General features: G+C 37.6%; 1 protein-coding gene across 2 annotated transcripts in view; it reads right to left on the bottom strand.

The window, feature by feature from the left end:
- Nucleotides 1-23,297, bottom strand: part of SLC44A1 (solute carrier family 44 member 1) — a 93,549-nt gene that overhangs the window by 43,082 nt on the left and 27,170 nt on the right. For both annotated transcript variants that reach the window (XM_026718547.2, XM_026718546.2), the window contains exons 4-5: nt 21,389-21,525; nt 3,528-3,621 (exon numbers count right to left, since the gene is read on the bottom strand). In XM_026718547.2, the coding sequence (XP_026574332.1) occupies nt 3,528-3,621; nt 21,389-21,525 (231 nt within the window). The remainder of the gene's footprint in view (nt 1-3,527; nt 3,622-21,388; nt 21,526-23,297) is intronic.

The raw sequence follows: 23,297 nt of genomic DNA, 5'->3' as shown, positions 1-23,297 counted from the left end.
TGCCCTGATCAAGTTGTGTAGTCCATATGTTTTTGTAGTGTAAGAGTCGCAGATTACAGGATAGTTATTTTCTGAAACCAAATTGTTTATCAGAGAGTAGGTTGTTTGTTTCGAAGTGGAGGATAATGGATTGGTTAATAATTGATTCCATGACTTTACAGGTGATGCAGCATAAGGAGATTGGTCTGTAATTTTCAGCTATGCTGGGGTCTCCCTTTTTGAAGATGGGGATGACCGTGGCTTGTTTTGGCAAGGAGCTGGTCCTGAACGATTTTTCAAAGATTATGCTTAGAGGTTCGGCTATGGCAGTGGATAGCTTTTTTAAGAAGTAGGCACATATTCTGTCTGGTCCAATAGATAGGGACGGTTTTAGATTGCACAGTGCTTTTTCAACGTTGTCTTCTGTAAAATCGATATGTATTAGATCATTGTAGTTGTCTGTGGTTTGACTAAGAAGTACTGGGCTTGATCCATTGCTGTTTACAAACACTGAGCCAAAGAATATGTTAAAGAGGTTTGCTTCGATGGTGTCATCATTGCAGTCTCTGCCATTAGGTCCTTACAGGGGGTGGGATGGACCTTGAGTCTTTTAGTTTGTTATTTACAAAATTGTAGAAAGCACGGGTGGAATTTGTGCATAGGTGGTTTTCCTCTTGTTTAATGTGATAATTAGCGCATTCAGTTTTTATCTGGTGGCATAGATCTTTGTATCAGCTTTTGAAGTTGGCAACATGACCAGATTTGTTTTTTCGCCAATGTGATCTCTTTTTGGATTGAAGCTTCCTTATTGTTATGGGTAATCTGTTTTTCCTGGTTTTGGGAGTTGTTATTGGTACATATAGTTTGATGGCTCTTTTGACTTCAAGTAAAAATATGTTGTAAAGGTCTTCAACAGTATTGCATCCAGAGAATAGAAATTGCCAATCAAGGGAAGAGAGATTATTGATTATAAGATCATAGTTGCCTTTTTTAAAGTTATAATTGGGGATTTTGTCGTTGTGATGATTTTTGTGTGGACATAGGTTGAGACAAAAGTCAATCATGTTGTGGTCACTGTTGGAAAAGGGTTCTTTAATTTGTATTCTGTAAATTGAAATCAAACTATTGCAGAAGATCAGATCAGGGAAGTTGTTAAGCCTAGTATTGTTGGTTACTAGTTGTTCCAGTCCCAGATTTGTTACAGCACTGTAGACGGTTGCATGTATGGGTTCAGTTGTACATTCCTTTAGGGTCCAGTTCATATGAGGTAGATTGAAGTCACCAAGAAAGATAAAAGTGTGTGGGCAGGATACTGCCCATGTTAGTAGTGAATTTAGCTTGTTTACATGTTCAATGTCATAATCAGGGGCTCTGTAACATAGCAAGAACCAAAATGTGATATTTAAGGTCAGTTCACAGATAATGGTCTCAGGAAGAGCAAGCTTTTGGGTAATTTGGATGTTTTTTAGATGTAAGGGCTTTTATAGAAGGTAGCAACGCCACCTCCTCTACGGATTTCCCGATCGGATTGGTAAACATGATAGTTTCTTACTGAGGTAGTGGAGTCAGGGAGAGATGCGTTGAGCCATGTTTCACAGACAAATATGATGTCGAATTTAGCCGTATTTAGTAAGAGAAGAAATTCAGGTATTTTATTTACAAGGCTTCTTGCATTGAATAGCTTGCATTTAAGGCCAGTTGTAGTTTGAATTGAGGTAGTTGGGGGTGTACGTGTCTAGTCTTGGGTGATGGTGGACTGGTTGAAGTAGGGTTGGATGCTGAGTTGTGGGTTGTGTGACTTTCTTTTGATATAGTTTGCACGATAATCAATGTACAGGTCCTTCTCTCCATTGTCTAGACAATTTTTGAGTTCTGTGCTTAGTATGCGGGAGCGGGCATGTTGCTGTAAGGTTAGATCAGGACGAGATTGGAGGTTTTTATGGTTGGTGTTGTTTTTGGCGAGTGAGTTTATAGTATAAATGAATTTACATTTGCTAAATTCATTTTTGCAAATGACTCTGCAGAAGCGTGGGCCCACAGAGCCATCTCTGTTTTTGAGCTCTCGGCCAATGCAGGAAATGTCAAGTGTTTCATCAGGAGAAATAATTGATGCTTGATAGTCACTGATGATATTGCGGACAATTGTGATATCGTTAGTGATGTCCTCTAGACCAAATAAGATGACGTTAGGGTACTTTCGTTAGCGCTCGATAGCTTCTCTGACAAGGATTGTGATATCATTATTTGTTGGATTTATGTTTTTTTGTGGATTAGGTTGCAGTTATTGGTTTGTAGCTATTGGATTAGGTTGCAGTTGTTGATTTGTAGCTATTGAATGTTCAGGTTTTTGTGTTGTGTCTTTTTTTTTTCAAGGTTAGTTAATCTTTCATTTAAAGGATCCAGGGATGCTACTATGGTGTCAAGGGATGATATTTGCTTTTCTATGGAGTCAACTTTCAAACAGGACTATATGTTTGTCCAGTTTGAGTTTGCATGGTGGGCAGAAAAATGGAAATGCATAATTGGATGTTTCTAGGAACTGAGTCATTAGCTTGGGTAATTCCAGGCAGTCATGATGAGTGTATTTTTCACATAGAGAACATTTGATGGAATTTTCATTAACCTTTAGAGTTACAAAGCATATAAAGCATGTGCAGGAGTCTTGGGGTTCATTGGTGGAGATTTTTTTTTCTTTAGGTTGTGGTTTGGTATTGGACTTTTTTACTGGCATGGTGGGTTTGCTGAGATAATACGTTGATTAAATTGCTTAATAAAACAATTTTGGGTAATCAATACAGCCAATATCACACCAATTAATGAATTACAATAACCTCTCTAGCCAAGTAATTATGCTAAACAACAATCAGCCTAATTAAATTACACTAATTGTTAAATACACTATTCAATTAAATTCACCAAATCACTAATTTTACTAATCAATTAAATTACATTAAGCTTGATTTTTTATATTAATTAGTAATCACACTATTTTCATTAAACACACCAATCACACTGAGCAATTAAAATAAATCAATTGAACAATTGATAAATTTATTATTTTTAGAAATTGATTATCTAATCATTAATATAGGTATTGAGGTAGAATTAGAAAATGCTTTCTTTAAATCGCTAGTTGAATGTTGAAAATCTCTCTTTGGGGGGGAAAAACACAGCCCGTTTCTATGGAGATGGCTGATTAAAATGTTTGCTGGTTTTAAATTTTGTCATCAAAAAGGGGTGACTCACAGCCCGATTAAATGCCAGAGCATTTAACCTAGTATCTCCAAACTCCCTTGAGGTCCTAGCTAAATTATAATAGGGAAACCAACATTTTTTTCCAATACTTTTTCAATGCCAAATTTGAAGTATATGAAATACAGAATGGAATATTTTGCATTATGTACTAGTTGGAGGGAATTCTTTACAACTAACATAGAGTGCCATCCTGAATGGTCTGTAGAAATTTTCTGATGATTAAATTTCACAATAATACACACACTAATACATAGAGTTTTGTCACAAAGTAACACATTGAGCAGTTTGTTTACCTCTCTGGAACTGGGAGCTTGGGACAAAGCTTAGCAGTATTTAAATGAGTAGTGTATTCAGGTGGCTTTAACTCGTAACTACATAAAGCAGAACCTGTTTAAAGCATAAAAAACAAAACAGAACATTACTTGATGAATAGTGATATAACACATCACATTAACACAAGAAATACAACATTGATTATAGTATCCCATGCTGCAATAGAAAATGCTATGAACAATATAGATTTTCTGACAGCGATGTTGTACTTAGGTAAATAAGGAAATGCAGTGTTTTTAGAAATAATTAGACTGGTCTCAAATAACTACATATTCAAATCTGTATTCAATTTAATCTATATTCAAATAATAACAACAAAAACTTTAAGAACTATCTGGAACAGGATCGCCATGAGGACAGCTCCTTGCAGCAGTCCAGTTTAGTTCCTTGCAACGATCAACTATATCATCCAAAAAAATGGGAGATCTTCATGCAGAATAGATTATTCATCACTCATTTTACAACTACCATAAGGAACAGGCACCTTTCGGAAAGCCTTACAAGCAGCCCTATGATTAACATAATATGAATGTGACAAGTGAATGGGTAGGTGGAAAAATTATTTTCAAATTTAGTATGATTCAACATGGGTAATAAATTGTGCCAAGAAAAAGAGGTTCATGAAATGAGAAACAGATGTACATGTACATTTTCAATAATCAAAGCCTGTCCTATTTTAACATATCAAACCAATGAGAAATTCTGTGATTCTGGAATATTGCCTTTTTCTACCTGTCTCTTCTTCTACATCTTTTGGAAGTAAACCAACATTTTTCTCCTGAATATTATCATCCAGTCTAAACTAAACTAAGTAACTTATTTATATAGCTTTTAACTTTTAGCTTGATTATTGAAAATGTACACATACATCTGTTTCTCATTTCATGAACCTCTTTTTCTTGGCACCATTTATTATCCATGTAAAATCATACTAAATTCAAAAATTCAATGGATGCAGTACACTTTCCCAAGCTGATGCCTTTTATTTTGTTTTATTTTGTAAGGAATATTGTTAGAAGAACAATATTTAATTTGTCAGAGAACTCATATCCTATCAGAACTTTTGTTAGCACTGCACATCTTAATAGCTTTCCTTCTGTCATTCTTGTAGGTTTAAGGAAACTGCTAATTTTAAGACAATTCTAATTCTTGGAAACACAAAACTAAATCATCCATCCTCAGCTCAGACTGGTACACTTTCCCCCCCATATTTAGAGACAACTGACATTTCTTTTCTCTAACAAACCTATCAGTACTTCACCCACCCCAATAATTTATGTTACCAACCAGCAAGAACAATGAAGCCCAAAGTTTCCATCCTTTTTTTTTTTGAACCATTGCATTCTTTACAAAAAAAAAAGATTTACAAGTGTGTTGAAGAATATACAATATACAATAATGTATATTGAATATACAATAGGGAAGAAGGTGGAGCCTCCTCGCTGACAGACCGTAGATTGCATCTCTTTGCGGCTATGGTCCGTGCTCTTTCATTGGAAAGCCCCGATCATTACGATTAGGGGCTGAAGCTGTCTTGGAGGGGCGGCGGAGTAAGGGGAAGCCACAAGCCAGGTTGAGGGGAACCGCATCTCCCCTCCTGGGCTTGGTTCCCCCCCCCCCCGAAGACGACTGCAGAGGTGGATTAAAATGGCCACCCCGAAGAGGAGGACTCAGCTGGATTAAGATTTGTGTAGGAGGGAAAAAAGAGGTGGATAACATCTGAACCGGGACAATTGGGCGATACAACTAAACAAAAGTACCCCGGGATTAAGGTAATATGGAATTTTTAAGAAAAGAAAAGTGAGCGGCAAAATTACAAAGGGACAGGAAAAAGAATAAGAAAATATTTCTGACAGCTAAGCAGGGGTTCGAACTGAAAAAGAAAGAAGCCGGAACTAAAGATTTAACTAAATTGGACTAAAATATTTTGACAATAAACAGGCATAAAATAAAGCTGGACTTAAGATTGTCAAAAAATAATAATAAAGTTTACAAATTGGAGACTGGACTGTGTTGGAATATTGAGGTTCGAAAAACCCTAAATAAAAAAATAGGGGGAAAAGGTGAAGACTTTGTATAATGGAGAGTGCCACCTTTTGACAAAAACTTGAGCTCAAACAAGGGAAAGCATCCTGTTTCTGAATGAACTTGTGTGGATATAATATTAAAGAAATATTGAAACAAAGTAAGAATCTTAGAAAGTGAAAGCAGAACTAGAATAAAGAAAAAAGCAAGGAAAGACTGACTGAGGGATTGATTGATGTTTTTGGTATAGACCCTGGGCTGGAATAATTGAGAACTTTAGAAAATTGAAAGAAGAAAGAAGGAAAGTACAAGTGGTTTTTTTTGTGGACTTTAACGATCATAAAATACAAGAGTGTGCAATGATGATATCTCTTCGGGAATTAAAAATGGAACTTAAAAATATGAGAGAATTACTACAGGAAAGAGGCGAATCACTTTGTTCTGTGTTAGAAAAAATGGAAATGGTGATTGAAGAACAAGAAGAGCTTCATAGGAGGAGTCGACGACTCAAGGAGAAGACATCTTAAATAAACAATTAACACAAAGAATGCTATAAAGAAGTGGGGAAAGAAGGAAGGTTAAAAAGTTGAGATTTAAGAAGGCAATCAAAAGGGGGAATACTTGTGAAGTTGGGAAAGACAGAAAGACCCAGCAGAAAAGGGGCAAAGAAGATATTAAGAAAGAGAAGGATATAAACTGGAATGAGAAAAGATATGGGGAAAAGAGGGGGAGGAGAAGCAGTAAGAAACAGGCGCATGAAATAAAGAAATGCAGAAATAGTAAAATGTTGAAAAGAAATTGGTTTTTCAGAGATAATGGTTGATGAATTAAAAAGGGGATTCTGCAGGGTGACAAGGGGTAATAAGAATATTTCTGCAATTAAAAATATTTAGAAAATAGGGTAATATAGATATTGATAACTCTTATTAAAAATTAAGGGGGGGAAATATGCTGCAGAATCCAAATGAAAAGATGTAATGATTATTATTGTAACTTCTTAAAAATAATGGTTTATTGGGAATCAAGATGAGGGAATGAAGGTATATTTTAACCACTGAGGTGTCACACTCAAAGCAGTAAAAGGGGAGAAACCTATACTTGTTTTTTTCTTTAGTGTTAAAACTTGTATTAATTTAGAATTTATAAAAAGATTGTGTAATGGAAAGGGAATATGACAGACTAAAGAACCAACTAAATTAATAAGTCAATATAGACTATAAAAAGCAAGGAGAGACATTGGCAACCTATTACTATTATTATTATTATTATTATTATTATTATTACTACTACTACTACTACTATTATTATTATTATTATTATTATTATTATTATTACACATATTGTTTATCTTTATTTTTAACATAAATATTATAGGATTATATTTGAAATAATTGAAATGAAACAAAAAGATGTTGCGATTGAGATTAATGAAAGAGGCTAGAATTAATGTGTTTGTTTCTCTCCTTACTGAAAATTTGGAATGGAAAAGGTAATAATAGAATTAAGTATGCATATATGAATGTATAATTGCTGTCATATTTGTATGTAAATGTGATGACCCGGAAATATGTTGTCCACTAAAAAGAGATTTTTGTTTTTATGTGAAAAACTGAATAAAATTTGTATGTATGTATGTATGTATATATGTGTGTGTGTGTGTGTGTGTGTGTGTGTGTGTATATATATATATATATATACACACACACATACACACACACACACACAACACACACGACACACAAGACACATTATCTATAGAGCTCTGCATGTCATGAGAAGACAGGTATTATGTTAGTAACTTCAAATGAGCCCTAAGGAGCTTTAAAAACTCACATTGATATAAAATAATTTTTAAACGAATCTCCAAACAGTAACTTTTTGCAATCATTCTTTCAAGATAAATCTCCAGTAGAATTCATTCCATGGTCATTATCTATTTCCAAATGATAGCATACTTGTTCTTAGCCAAAAGGTTGCAAATCTATATATCATTTAAACCTTGCTGTTCTGAAGTGAGCAAACCAAAACATAAGCTTTCCACTGCAGGTTCATAATAACACTTTACTATGGAAAAATGATAGCTATAATCAGTGGAAATTTCATTGGTAAGTTAACAGTCATTTCAAAAATTGTTTTGAACTTTATAAAAATGAAAATTTTCTTTGTTTTACTTTTTGACTACCCGTTTTTTAAAAGACAGCAATGTAAACACAATTCATGAATAAAGGACTCTCACTTTCAAAAGTCAGACACAAAGGATTATTTCAGAGGTTTTTTTCAACCCATTTTATATTTTCTGTAAAAGTAGATATGACATTCACTTATGTCAGCTACAGATAATTCTACACTGCAAAGGTCACTCCAAAAGTTTCCACTCAAAAACACTATATATAAATTTCAAACCTGCCTTTGGCTACATCTAGCAAATATGTAAGAATTTAATGAAGCCAATTTTCCACAGAAATTTCGACCACCAGTTCTATGCTATTTTCCCATTCCTTTGTACATTGTTAAAATTACTTGCTTCATACATGACCTACCTAGAGTTGGAGATGAAATGTGTTGCCTCACCTGAGCTGGTGTGTTAGAAGTAACTCTTTTCTGACACTCTCTATTTTTAATGAATTCATATCCTGATTCATCCCAAAGTGGATCCTATTCTGTGTTCCAAATATAAATTATTTGATAAACATGAATAGTAAAAGGTACAATTGATCAGTACATAAGAGCTGTTGCTTTGAACATAATGCATCCAGCTCTAGCTGGATTTACATGGGGCTATCACGGTTCTATTAATATTGGATTTCTAACTGATACAATCACTTGAACTACAGATTGGTGGAATTCTGCAGCTTTTATATGTGGGAAGCTGAGGAAACTTTAGTTATGGGTTGGTGGAACTTTATGAAGTGCTTTTTGATTTATGAATTCTTTCAACGTTTTATATCTTCAAGATATGATTTATCCAGCTTCTAGATCACAAGTGTTTACTAATGATGGATTTTGCATTTTAGAAGTTATATTGAAATATACCCTCTCTTTTCCTTTTGATTTGGTCTTAGAACCTTTTGCTCATATTATCAAAAAAAATGAAAAGATTAAAGAAATTAATAGATAGATCTATTATATGATATTGTATGTATATGATCTTCTGTTTTATACATATATCATAAATATTTCTCTCATCTTATTTTCTTATACAAGAATTTGATATCTTCTCTGGTTGCTGAATGAATTAGGATAAATCATAATTGATGTTACTTAAGTGCTATCGTTATTGCAATTTTACAAGGTATTCTGTTTTATTATTATTTAGTCACCTCAAAGTGAGATGGATGGCAAACAAGTCAGATGGATGGATGGATGGATAAATAAGATAGATTTAATATGCGATTCTACTGCTTCCTATAAAAGCAATCTGAATTGGTTTAAAAAGAGTATAATGAAAATACACACTAAAAACAATTCAATCAACATACATACTAAAAATGAAGGAAGATGTTTCAATAAAAATTGAGAGAAACAAAAATATATTCGTTCAATTTTTACCTAGAGAGGGCCTGTAGTAAGCTATAGGTGTTCAACAGATTTCTGAAGCAAGAGATTGCTACAGAATCTGAAGGGAAATAACATTTTTCATTTGGTATCAGTCTTAGAAAGCATTCTCAACTAATAAATACAAATTTAACTCCAATTGTGATCATGAATAAACATGATCTAGATTGACTATTCATAATGCCTTCATATATTTGGAACAAAATATACCTGACATATTGAATTTCACTTATTTTTAATACTTTCATATTTTTATTCCTTTACATTATTTAATATAAATGTATGAAGTTATTAAATCATATTCTTTCACAAGACCATTCTTTATTATTCTCACTGTATAAATTACATTTCCTAATGTAATTTTTTATATTTCAAGGCTTAACCTTAGTCATTCATTCTTCCTTTGGCTATAAAATAGATTATGGAATTTCAAGGTTCAGGTCCTCTCAGATTCAGTTTGAGGATTATTATTTAAGCATTTAAGCCACAAGTTAATTTAAGAAAACAAGGTTGGGGATACTTGGAATACCTTCATCAAGGCCACATTTTTACCATCTAGCAGCCACACAGATACAGTTCAATGTTGCTAACTTCCCTTAGTTTTTTTCTCTTGACGGAAACATTTGACAAAACTATCAAAGATCCAACCATTAAATTATTGTTTCTCTGCACTGTTTCAAACTCTTCTGGATCATACAGTTACAACTACTTTCTTATACTGGATTTTATAATTATAATTTTGACCACATTCCAAATGATTCCTGAGCTGAGGTAGAAGAGAAGAAAGGGAGAAAGGATGTGATTCAATAATAAAACAACAGATTCTGTTGACCTTATATAGCAGATAGATCTGAGTTAAGATCTATACTTGCATTACTAACATTTTAATGGAACAAGTTGTGGGGTTTAACTAAAAATTACTGTACGTACTTGTGATTCATACAGAATTACAACAGTGGGGGAAACTGTTTGACTGGAGGCTGACCTGGAGTCACTTGTCAGTTCATTTTTTCTATTGCAAAATATAAGAAGAAATTTCACTAGATGGCTCCAAATAAACATGTATTAAATTGACACATTCCAATTAAAGATTAAATGGATTTAAGGATTAACCCAACCCTAATCCAACAGAATTTACACACAAGATAGAGTTTTAGAAAAACTTGCAGAAATTGATGGAGTGGTACACAGACAGAAAGCTAAAAAGTAAGTTAAGAATGTGACAAAAAGGTAACAACGGGAGAAGTATTACAAAAGGCAAAGATTCATGATTTATTATTAGAATGGAATAATTAGAAAGAAGCAATGGTTGGTTACAACAGTAGAAGAAGAAAACATTGTCTATGGAAAATATTTTTACTACCTGCAAAGAAAGAGAAAAGAAACAACGTCAAGACATGGGACAAGAGTTGAGGCCCATAAGTGAAGGGGGCAAAAACAGAGAAAAACAACAGTAGAAATATTAAAATTTCAGCAAAAACAAAGACTTTCTACATATTAAATAATTTTTCAGAATACATTTTATATTTGCACAAAGAAGTCTCTTCGGGTATCCTCCTAAAGTTTTTGCACAAATGAAGGAGAGATGCTATTCTGAAACAGCAGATTGAGACACACTCAACTGTAGATGGGAAGCAAATGCAAATATTTGAAAAAAATTTCCCTAGAATGTTTTTTTAAAAAAGGAGACAAGTCATATTTCTTGCAAAAGACCTAAGAACTAAACATTAAAAATACATGGAGAATTGGAAGACTGCTGGGAACAAAAGAAATAACTGCTAGGAGTACTAACAGAAGCTTCTTTATATGAAAATGGAAATCACAACTGAAAGAAAAATAAAAGAATCAGGACAGATCCACAAAACCAATCCAAGAAGACAAGCATTGAGTTAAACAAAGTTAAATAAAATTATAGCATTTAAATGTATCGAATGTGAAAAAATTTCAAAAGAAAGTAAATGTCAAAATCATTTGGGAAAGGCAAACAAACTAAGAAAACCTTTGGTATAGTGACTCAGAAAAAAGAGAGAAAGACAATAACAGCAAGAGAAAGGGAATACACTGTTACATACATATTTTTTACATATTTTGGGGCCAGTCACTCTCTGTCAGCCCAACTCACAAAATAATGGAGGAAAGAGTATTGTGTATGGTTGCCACCTTGAATTATTTATAAAAATAATAATCGTGGGAAATGAATAATCTGAAATAATAGCAGTTGCATAATTTTTCAAGGAATTATATTCTTTGAAAATATGCAAGATAATGGAGAATAATAAGAAACAGAATATAGCAGTAATAATTTTAGAAGCACAAAAAGACCTTTAACAACCTGGGGCAGTATAGCAGAAATCTGCAGGATTGGTAAAGAACAATTGATTTAATTTAATTAACTATTGAGGAAACTATAGTAAGAGTAAGATTCAAAGATAATTTTACAAATCTCAAAAGAAAGCAAATCAGCTTTCCCTAATCTTAGGCTATACTACAGACATGTTGTGAATTTTGAAAATATTTGAATTAAAGCTGCAACTATATTTACTAAGAATGATTCCAAAAAGTATACATGAAAAATATCTTAACCAATAAAAATATATGCTGACAATGGTAAGAATCAATTCACCATAATACTGGAAAAGAGAAAATGTACAAAGAGACCAAAATTGGAATATACGTGTACATGTGTGTACACACACACATACGTCAAAAATCTAACTAAATTCAAATAGGAATTGGCTCGCTGACATACAGAATTTTACCCAGCAAGGCAAGACTTTTGCTATTTAAACTTGTAATATTCTTGCTGTATTTTACAAAATTATATAGTCCTTCAAACTGAATTCCTTCATGCTGAATTAAGCTTGTTTGCAAATTGCTGCACAGATATTACAATCATTCTTCTTATGAGAAAGGTTGCTTGATCCTCATATTGGAAGAACAGCTAAGTTGAGGGAGTATGCTTCAGTATTTAGAATCTTAAAAATAAACCTGATATAGAATTCAATTCAAATTGGAAACCATTCCTCAACTACATTGTATGAGTTGTGCAAAATCCATGCATCACAACCTGACTTTTTCCCCAGGAGCTTGGGTCCAGTTGAGAGAAGTGAGGGACACATGACATGGATTTTATAATTTGTTCTCTAAGATAGTTACTTTGTCTTTTAATTTAACCTATTTTTCTCTCTTTTAAAATATTGCTATGGCTCATTAGAGACTGGAATGTAGGAAAATGTTTTATCTTATTGCTGCATGGATTGATCGATAGTTTTTAACATTCCTAAACTGGAAAGATAAACTGGCTAGAGACTATCTCCTGATTAAAAAAAAAGTTTGTTAGTGCAAACGGGAGTCTGATGTGTCTCTTCATGAACTCCAAACAACCTTTTTGACATCAGACCACATTTTAATGAATATGTGTGATATTATGGGATGCAAATATTTAACATGTAATTAATTTCCTATGCAAAGAGGAGGTTACTTTTATCCCATCCAATCAACTTCTTGCATTTTCTTGTTGTGTTAACTATAAAAAGGAATGTAAGAGGCTCTCCCCTTTTCATAGGGAGATCCCACTTTACCAGGGTACCCTAATTAATTGCTTTTAAATGGCCTTCTAATTCAGTTGCTTATTGGGAAGATAAACTGAGGCAGAACCTGGGACTAGATATGGCTATCAGAAGTCTCCTTCTGATTGTTCCATTTGCATGTTTGGTCACATTCATTTTATATCTTGCATACATTTTTAATATTATGTGATTATTTTCATTTATTGGTGTTTCTTACTGTACATCATCTACACTAGTTGAGTTGGGAAGCCCTATAAATCCAAGTAATCAATCAATACCCATCAAAATTTGGAATTTTCAATGAACAGAATCCATATATAACTTTTACTAGATAATTAAATTTACAAGATAATTAGAGCAGAATCTTAGCAACATGGATTGAATTTGCTGAAGCACATAATCTTGAATTATATACTGTACTGACCATGGTTTTTGATATTCATGTTTAGCTTAGAGTTTACCAACAATTTTTAATCTTGATATATATTCAATTATTCATAATTATGATAGAAAATTATCATATTTATGATATTTTAATTCCTTATTTATTCATTTATCTTTTTTGTTTGTTTATATATCATCTTTAAAATGTGTAATAAAAATTCAACTAAGGAATCTTTTCCCATAATAATAATATCTTTCTTTTTTCTTACCACCAACATTTTGTTCTTCTGTTTAGTATCTACTATGCTTACTTTGAGGACAAGCAGCAGTCCTCTAGGTTGCATAAAGTGAAAAGAGATTAGAACTGTCTTTTCGGATAAAATCTAATGCTCTGGATTAAGAAGATGATGCTAATTTAAAAGATTTAATGGGATAGCGCAACAGAATTAAACTTCAGAGATACACAAAATAACTTTTACAACTATAACAAATATAAACTATCAAACTCTAGCATTAGTATTATTTTAAATTCAGTGAATATTCTTACTGGAATAGGGTTAAAAACAAAGCTTGTTTAATCTCCTGAAGTTTACCTGAAGAGACCAAACTGTTTCCATTTCTATAAGCAACATTAAAGGTAACATTTTTCCGGATTTATATTTTATCAAAAATATTACAAAATATACCAGTTTGCATATAACACTATGGTGTTTGCATATAATGCTATAGTGTCATCTTCCTCTCACCTGATATCATTTAGGGCACATTTTTGTCAAACTGGCATAAACATCAAGCCATATTGACTCACATCTATTAAAATGTAGTTTTAATGCATCACTTAATATTCTATTGATAACTTCTAAAAACCTTCTTAGACTGAAAACCAGCATTCTGGAAAATAAATCTGACTAGAATTCTTCTTAGCATCTGGCACTTTATATATATCAGAATATATCATACATATATATATGAATTATCAGTATTTATGCATAACATATACTTCTGGCATCTAGTTATGTAAAAAGAAAGTAATTCAATCTATTTCAGAAAAGATGGAAAGAGAAAGGAGAGGGAAGGAAAATGTGGTTTATAGATTCTCAATTTACAATCACAATTGATATCATGCAATTTGCATACCAACCAAATAGATCAACAGATGATGCTGTTAATATGGCTCTGCATTACATCCTACAACTCCTTGAATCTCCAAATACCTACGCAAGAGTCCTCTTTGTAGACTTCATTTTAGCATTCAACACCATCTTTCCAGACATTCTTCTAACTAAATTAAACCAATTAGCGGTACCTGAACACACTTGTAAGTGGATCATAAGCTTCCTAACAGACAGGAAGCAGCAGATGAAGCTAGGCAGAATCACATCCGATACCTGTACAGTCAGCACAGGGCCCCCCCAAGGCTGTGTGCTTTCTCCACTTCTCTTCTCCCTATATACCAATGACTGCATCTCAAATGATCCATCTGAATACTGTATGCTGAAGTTTTCAGATGACATAACAGTGATTGGTCTCATTCGAGACAACAACAATTCTGCATAGACAGGAGTACAACTTGCCTCGTGCTGTAATCGGAACAATCTGGAACTGAACACATTCAAAACCGTAGAAATGGTGATAGACTTTAGAAGAAGCCCTCCCATACTACCACCTCTTACAATACTAGACAACACAGTATCAACAGTAGAGACCTTCAAATTTCTAGGTTCTATTATATCACATGACCTAAAATGGACACCTAACGTTAAAAACGTCATCAAAAAAGCACAACAAAGAATGTTCTTTCTGCGCCAACTCAGAATGGGTGTTGGTAAATTTACCTGAGAACGCCCTTTCTATCTATGCTGCTAGAGAGCCCAGGATGGGTTAGACTCCTCCTGATGACATCATCAAGCTGAGTCTGTCTTGTATAAAAGGAGCAGCCTGTGGGAGTCTCCCCAGCTTCGGCGAAGGTACTTGACAGACTTTAGTGAGTGTCTCTGAAAGCCAAACAGAATCTTGAACAATAACATATCTTACCATAGTCCGGATGAAACAAGGGAGGGATTGGGCTCTCTAGCAGCATAGATAGAAAGGGCATTCTCTGGTAAATTTACCAACGCCCATTCTCCTCAATGATGATGCAAGAGCCCAGGATGGGACATACCAAAGCCTGCATGTCCACAGGAGGGTCCTTGTCCGGTCAATCACTCCGAAGTTGGAACCACTTGCTGAAGCACCTGTTCACCAAAGGCCGCACTCGTTGAGGCATAGGCAGTAGTGTCTGATGAACGGAGACAGGGATGTCCATATAGCCGCTCTGCAAATCTCTTCTAGGGGTGCCTGGGTTGCACAGGCAGCTGAAGTCGCGGCACTTCTAGTAGTGTGTTCTGTTAGGCCCTGGGGACCCAGAAGGGCTCTGGTTTTGTAGGCCTGTGCAATACACGCCCTGATTCACCTACTTAAGGTAGGAAGGGAAAAAGGACACAAACATGGCCTCCATCTTTCTAAACGTTGAGGTGAGTTTGAGGTAAATTCTAAGTCATCCTAATGTCTAGGATGTGCCACTTGTACTCTAGGTCATGGTGCGGAAGGGGGCAGAAATCAGGTAACACTATATCCTAGGATCTGTGGAACAGGGTATTAATCTTAGGTACAAAGGTAGGGTCTAGACAGAGAACAACTCTGTTGTCATGAAAGGTGCAGAGATCCTGCCTAATTGAGAGAGCAGCCAACCCTTCTAGCTGATGTGATAGCTACTAGGAAAGCCATCTTCAGGGTTAAGAATTAAAGGGACACCTTTACGAGGGGTTTGAAGGGAGGTTCTGTTCAAGCCTGGAGCACCTGGTGAAGGTCCCAGGATGGAAACCTGTGTACAACAGGAGGGCAGAGGTTGGAAGTCCCTTTTAAAAATCTCCGGACCAAAGGATGGTGAGACAAGGAAGTAAATGAGTCCCAGGAGAGGACTGAGGAAAGAGCTGCTACCTGACGATGTAAGGTGTTAGGTGCAAGACCCTTCTCTAGGCTGTCTTGAAGGAAACAGAGGACCTCTGCTACCTCAGCCAATGCTGGAGTGATACCAATGACAAAAAAAACCCTACAGGTGGCATCATAGATGCGCATCGTAGATGGTTTATGAGACACCTGGATAGACACCTGGGAGATTAGCCTCCCTTAACAGTTGCCGCTCAATCGTCATACCGGCAGTTTGAACCACTGGGGATCTGGGTGGAGCAGGGCTCCCTGATGAAGGGAGATCTTGTGGTCTGGGATGCTCCAGGGAGTGGCTATTGACAGGTTCACTAGGTCTGCAAACCAGGGTCTCCTGGGCCAATGGGGGGCCAGGAGAATCAGCTCCGCTCATTCCTTCAACATCTTCTGAATGATGGGAAGAGGGGGAAAGATGTCAGAGGAGACAAGTGGGCCATCTGCTTCGAAGTGCATTGGTCCGCTCTGCTCCCTGACTGGTGAAGAACTTGTTTACTTGAGTGTTTTGGGGAGAGGTGAAGAGGTCTACATCCAGGGCCCCGAACCTGAGGGAGAGATCCGTGAACATGGACTGGTGAAGGGACCATTCTGCGTGGTCGACTAGGCTCCTGCTCAGTCAATGGGCTTGAGAGTTGTCAATTCCCGAGATGTGACCTGCTGTAATAGACAGCAGATGTCTCTCTGCCCACTGCCCCAACCATTTGGCTTCCCTCATAAGGGCCCTGGATCTTGTTCCACCTTGCCTGTTGACGTGCACCTTTGCAGCCATATTGTCTGTCAACACTAGTACATGGGATCCAGCTATCTTGTCCCTGAAATGTTTCAGTGCTAGATATATGGCTCTGAGTTCTATCCAGTTTATAGGGCCGGTCCTGCCCATCCAGGACCAAATCCCTTGAGCTATGAGCCTGTCCATGTGGGCCCCCAAACCCAGACTTGCATTGGTGGTGATGAGCAGTCTGTCCGGTTCCTTGAACTAGAGTCCCTTCCAAAGGGCCGGGGAGAGCCACCACTTGAAGGAGCAACAGGTCTGCAGAGTGAGCTGGACCCTGGCAGATGTGTGGCTGGTTCCTGCTCATTGAAAGGGGAGCAGGAACCATTGTAGAGCTCGGGAATATAGCCATGCCCACAGAATGATGCCGATGCATGAGATCATTTTCCCTAATAGTTTGGACAACAGTGACAGGGAGACAATCTGTTGATGTTGAACCTGTTGAATGATCTCGGTAAGGCTCTTCCCCGGATCTGGAAACAGAAAAACTTGGCACAGAGTTGTGTCGATGACAGCTCCCAGGTGGAGCAATCTGGTTGTGGGGAAAAGATGGCTCTTCCTGGAGTTGATGGAAAAGCCGTTGTACTTGAAGACAACAGAGAGTGATTTGTAGATCTCGATGAGCGGAGTGGATGGAGGACGACAGTATCAAAATGTCATCCAAGTAATATTGGATCCTCATAGGAACAGACTGGAATGAAGCCACAAAGGCCACTAGTATCTTTGTGAAGACCCTTGGAGCCGACAAAAGCCCGAAGGGCTCGATATTGGTAGTGAGAATTCTGCTAACAGAAACGGAGAAACTGGCAATGATGAGGCCGGATGGGAATGTGGAGGTAGGCCTCCGTAAGATCAATGGAAGAGAAGAGATCACCCTCCCGAACTCTCTCTAGAATAGAATGCAGAGTCTGCATTTTAAAGCGCCTGTACGGGATAAACTCATTCAGAAATAGCTCACCACTACCACCACCCCGAAGCCTTAGGGACCACAAAAAGCCAAGAATAAAAGCCACGTCCCCGTTGGGAGTTCAGGGACTGGTTGAATGGCCCTTATGTCAACCTGGTGTTGAATGGCTGATTCCATAAGGGCCCTTCTTCAACTGTCCCGCGAAACAGGGCAGGACACAAAATTTTCTGGGGGTGACGATAGAAATTCTAGTTATAACCCCGACTTAACTGTGTTGAGTACCCAGGCGTTGTCGTTGACTCCTCCCATATGGAGGCGAAGAAGGCCAAACAACCTCCGATGGGTGGGGAGAACGAGGGATTACTTAGAGCGACAGAATGAGCAACCCCCTCCCCCACAAAAGGGCCATTACCCGGAGTCTGTTGTTGTCTGCTGGGCGCATCAGGGCGTTGCTCTTGGCTCTGGGAATATGTCCTCTGTGACCTGGAGAAATAAGAAATAGTTTTGGCCCTAAATGGAGGTGGCCAATATGGGGCAGAGCGGTAGTCTGCCCTCTTCCCCATCAAGGAAAGAACTTTTCTTTTGTCCCTCGTTTCGATGATGATTGGGTCTAGTGCATCTCCGAACAGCTTCTTGCTTGTGCAGGGGCTGAAGTCAATTTCCACTTGCACCAAGGCTCCACTTGCCAATTTTGTAACCATAAAAGTGTCCTCGCTGCCACAGATGAGGCCATGGCCCTGGAGGAAAACTTGGCAGCGTTAAGGGTTCCGTCTGCCATGAACTCTGCTGCTGCTATAATCTTATTGAGTTCTTGATGCGATCTAAAGTCTGATGGGAGTATGTGGTCTTGTAGTTGGTGCAGCCAGTGGATAGAAGACCTCATGAAAAACGATGCAGCAGTCAAGGCCCGGACGGCCCAAGCAGAGACTTGATGGTTACACTTTAATGTTTGTTCAGAGTGCTTGTCTTCTGCCTTTACTACGTCCTCGGGCTCAGTTGGAGTGCCTGAGGAGAAGGAAGCCACGACTGGGGTGTCTACCGAGGGATCTGCAAGAGCAGTACCTAGGGAAGGGCCCACATTGTAAAATTGCCTATCATGGGATGATGGGCGGAGACCTGTAGAAAATTGCTCCTTGACTAAGTCTAGAAAAATGATGAGTGATAGAAGGACCTCCGAGTGAACTACAGGTTTGGAGAAGAGGGAATCCCCATGCCCCGATTGCACTACTTGAGGTTCGGGGGCAGCTTCCTCTGGAGACAACTGGGCTGTGACCAGTGCCTTGTGGAGAAGGGGTTTAAATAAAGCACGTTTGAAGCCCATGGCTGAGGGAGGTTGATTGCACCTCAGATCCTCCTCTTCCTCTGAGAGGTTGGGGTCCCAGATTTCTTCCTCTTCCCATTCAGATGCAGGAGAGTGGCTATGCTCAGATGGTTCTGTGTAGTCTCCCTGCTTGAAATCACCCCATTCTGAGTGGGTAGAAGGGGCCCTGGGCTCCATAAGGTGAGGCAATCCCCTTTTGGGGGTCTCAGCCTGAGAGTAGGCCGGCAAAATGGGGAGGGACATATCTGAGGGCCTAAAGATTTGTTGAAGCCCTTCTGCTAGGCCATGTCTGGAGACTACATCCTGAATATCAGTGGGTCTGCCACTTGATAGAGGATCTCGGGGCAAAGGCCTGCAGATGTTGGAGTAAAAGTAGCCTCTGGTCTAGGTCGAGAACTACTTTGGGCTATAGATAGCAGAGAAGAAGAGAGGTCCCAAGGGGCCTGTTTAAAGTTGGGGCCAAATTAGGATTGAAGGTGGCCAAGGGGGGCTGGAGTTTCCCCCACCCCCCTGGAAGTACCTGCCTGAACCACCAGAGGATTGGCTGGCTGGGAAGCCTGTTGCAGTTGTCCCCTCATTTGCTCAATAGTCTTATTGAACTGTCTCTCTAAGGCCGCATATCTTTGTTTCTCTGCTTTTAGATGCTTTTAAATACCTGGGATGTTTTCTTGGGGCCCAAGGCTTTGGCCCTGATCTTGGCCGCTACCTCCTTTTGTACAGATTGAGAGCGTTGACTCCTTTTTCTTTTTGCAGTCTGGAGGCCCTGGATGTCTAGGCTCGAAAGCTCTGTGTGGATCTTGTCTTGATCCATAGTTGGCATAAGCAAGCACAAGATGTGCTGGGAGCGACCCTCACTATGTGCTGCCTATGCAATAGCCTTAATTAGGACCCTTTTGAGGACAGGAGTAGGCCGTTGGTAAATGAGGCCACCTAAAATGGCTGGTTGCCACATGCATTCAAAGAAGCAGCTTTTTAAATGGCCCCTTGCACAAATTGCAGGCTACAATGGCTGGTTTTCGCTCCCTAGGCTGGAAACAGTCCCGAGCAGTGAAATCGGCAAGAAAGGGAAAAACCACAGTTTTGAGATCAGCTGTGAGGCATGGTTATTGCCGATCTGATTTTTACGATCATGGCGGCCAAATTCGCAAAGGGAGAGCTGTAGGGGAGGGCCGAGGACTTCTCCCTTACTTACGTCCTCCCCTTGGATTGGAACGTCGAGTTCTCGGCGTTGCAGGACAGTGGAGCCCCACTCTCCTGAAGGCACAGCTGCCTTCAGGACCTCGGGTCCCCAGGAGCTGTGCCAATGATCTGAGATCACTATTCCGACTTTGCTGCGGACTAAACTGCTTTCAGAGACACCAGCTCAATTGTCATCGAAAGGAGCTGAGTCAAAGCAGGGCTCCCACAGGCTGCTCCTTTTATACAAGACAGACTCAGCTTGATGATGTCATCAGGAGGAGTCTAACCCATCCTGTTCTCACAGCAGCATTGAGGAGAAAGCTCAAACTGCCCAAGGAGCTGCTGATACTGTTCTACGGAGGAATTCTTGAGTCTATCATCTGCACCTCTATAACTGTCTGGTTTGGTTCTGCAACACAACAGGACAGACACAGACTTCAGAGGACAATTCGGACTGCAGAAAAAACAATTACTACCCACCTGCCTTCAATCGAGGACCTGTATACTGCACGAGTCAAAAAGAGGGCTGTGAAAATATTTACAGATCCCTCACATCCTGGACATAAACTGTTTCAACTCCTTCCCTCAAAACGACACTATAGAGCACTGCACACCAGAACATCTAGACACAAGGACAGTTGTTCCCGAAAGCCATCACTCTGCTAAACAAATAATTCCTTCAACACTGTCCAATTATTTACAAAGTCTGCACTACGATTCCTATTAATCTTCTCATCACTCCTTATCACCCATCCCCTCCCACTTGTGACTATATAACTGTAACTTTGTTGTTTGAATCCTTACAATTTATATTGACTGTTTCCTAGTATGATTTGATTGCTTATTGTACCCTATGATTATTATTATTATTAAGTGTTGTACCTTACGATTCTTGACTCTTGACGAATTTATCTTTTCTTTTATGTATACTGAGAGCATTTGCACCAAGGCAAATTCTATTCTATTCTATTCTAAAAATTTATGTTGCTAAGTGAGACTGTTGTTAAGTGAGTTTTGTCCCATTTTACAATCTGTTTAAACACAATGCATGATGGTTGCTTTTTGATATGTTATTGTTTCCAAATAATACTTTAGTTAAATTAGAAATAAAATTTTATTCATCTTACCATTAATGTCTGCAAATTTCTGAACATCAGCCAGAGTTTTCAACTCACTACGTGGGCATGCTGATACACAAAGAGCAATGGACTTGATCTTCCGATGTACTACATCTACATTGCATGGCTCCAGAAAAAACACAAACCTTAAGGAAAAAATGCACATACATGTTGATTTAGATAAAGAACCTAAAACGGAATTTTCAATCAACAAAAAGTAAATCTACTAGTAAATAAACTATCTCTGTAGAAGTAAATGCACTATATATAGCATTTATTTAATTATACATTTCCATTTAAGATTACAGTGGTCCCTCTCTATAATGATAGTGGATGTTAAATATCTATATTTAGTATTATGGAATCACCACAAAGAAAACCATTAGCAATTCAAGTGACATCTACCCAGACAGAATAGTCAGCATTTGTTCTAGTTACATCTGACTAATACCATTCCTAAAATGCATTTCTAGGTAATGAACTACAAAGGTTGGTTGCCCATGTACAATCTTAAGTTGGCTATATTCTTGCTAAATACCTTGTATTTTCCTGAATTCAATAAGAGCTAAATTCAGGGAACAAGTAAATAACCACTGAAAGAAAGTCTGTTAAAGTATGTATTTATTTTATCTCATTCAGAAATATAGCAATATATCCACAGTTAGAGAATGGTCTCAACATGTTAACTTCTGGAAGCTTCACAATATCCACTTTTGAACATAATGCAATTTTCACATCAAAGGTTGAAGAATAATCATACTATATATTACCATCCCATTGGATTTACCACTTTTAACAAAAGTTCTTGTACTATCAAGTTGGATCACTATCATGTACTTTGAGTTAAGGAGCAACGTTCTTTTTTAAATGTAACCTTCACAACAAAAATATTGCTTATCTTTGTTCATAGGTTTTGAGAAACTAAGAGCCTACTATATTCTAAATGTGATCTTTAACTTCATAATATATATAGTACTCCAATTAACATTCACATTGCACTCATGTTGGAAGCTCTGAGGCGCTTCTGGGTTGAAAGAATTAGCTGGTGACATCACCATTGCCCAGGGACACCCAGCAATGGGTGCTCCTTTCATATCCTTTGTTAAGCAAATCTTTGCAGTTGTTAAGTGAACCAAGTGGCCACTTAACAAATCCAACTCCCCCTATCGCCTTTGTTTGACAGAAGCTGGCTGGGAAGATTGCAAATGGTGATCACATGATCCCAGGAGGCCATAGCTGTTGTAAATAAATGCCAGTTTCCAAATGTCAACCACGGGGATGCTGCAAGACTTCTTTCAGTGTCATTTTAATTTTGAACAGTCGTTAAACTAATAGTTGTAAGTTGAGGACTACCTGTAATATACACAATCTATTTATAGGGTGAGGTTTGGGGGCTTGCAGACATGCTTGACACACAATTCAAAAGACTTCTTTCTTGTTTTTGTCTGAAAGGGGAACTCTGAGAAGCATCCCTGACAAAGGTCTTGAAAGCCAATAATATTTTTTGGGAAGTCATTGTGATGAATGATTTGGGGTAATGTAACAGTTGCAGAAAATTAATTATTTAGCTTTGATCAGCACCATGAAGTAGTCCTCTAAGATGAAATAAGAGTTCCCAAACTGCTCACCTTAGAAACTTTTCCACTGGCAATTTTGCTATCCTCAACACATCTGGAAACCAAAAAAAACCAAGTGATCTCAATGCAGAAATGAGGGCTCTTAGGATCAGTGATATCACACCTGCATTTTTCTAGCTATTTCAGAATGTAGAATGTTATATTGATTTATGCTGTATATGTAGCATTACACAGAAAGAACATGAAATAATCACAGGAGGGTATGTTAGTTACTTTACCTACCCATTATTTGTATTACTATTGCCATTAATGCCTGAAATAATATCCTTTCATCTGTCAAC

The sequence above is a fragment of the Pseudonaja textilis genome, chromosome 2 (genome assembly GCF_049901715.1).
Source record: "Pseudonaja textilis isolate UNSWEBS1 chromosome 2, rPseTex1.2, whole genome shotgun sequence".
NCBI lineage: Eukaryota > Metazoa > Chordata > Lepidosauria > Squamata > Elapidae > Pseudonaja > Pseudonaja textilis.
Note: the sequence above shows the minus strand (reverse complement) of the source record. Positions and strands in the feature narration are given on the sequence as shown.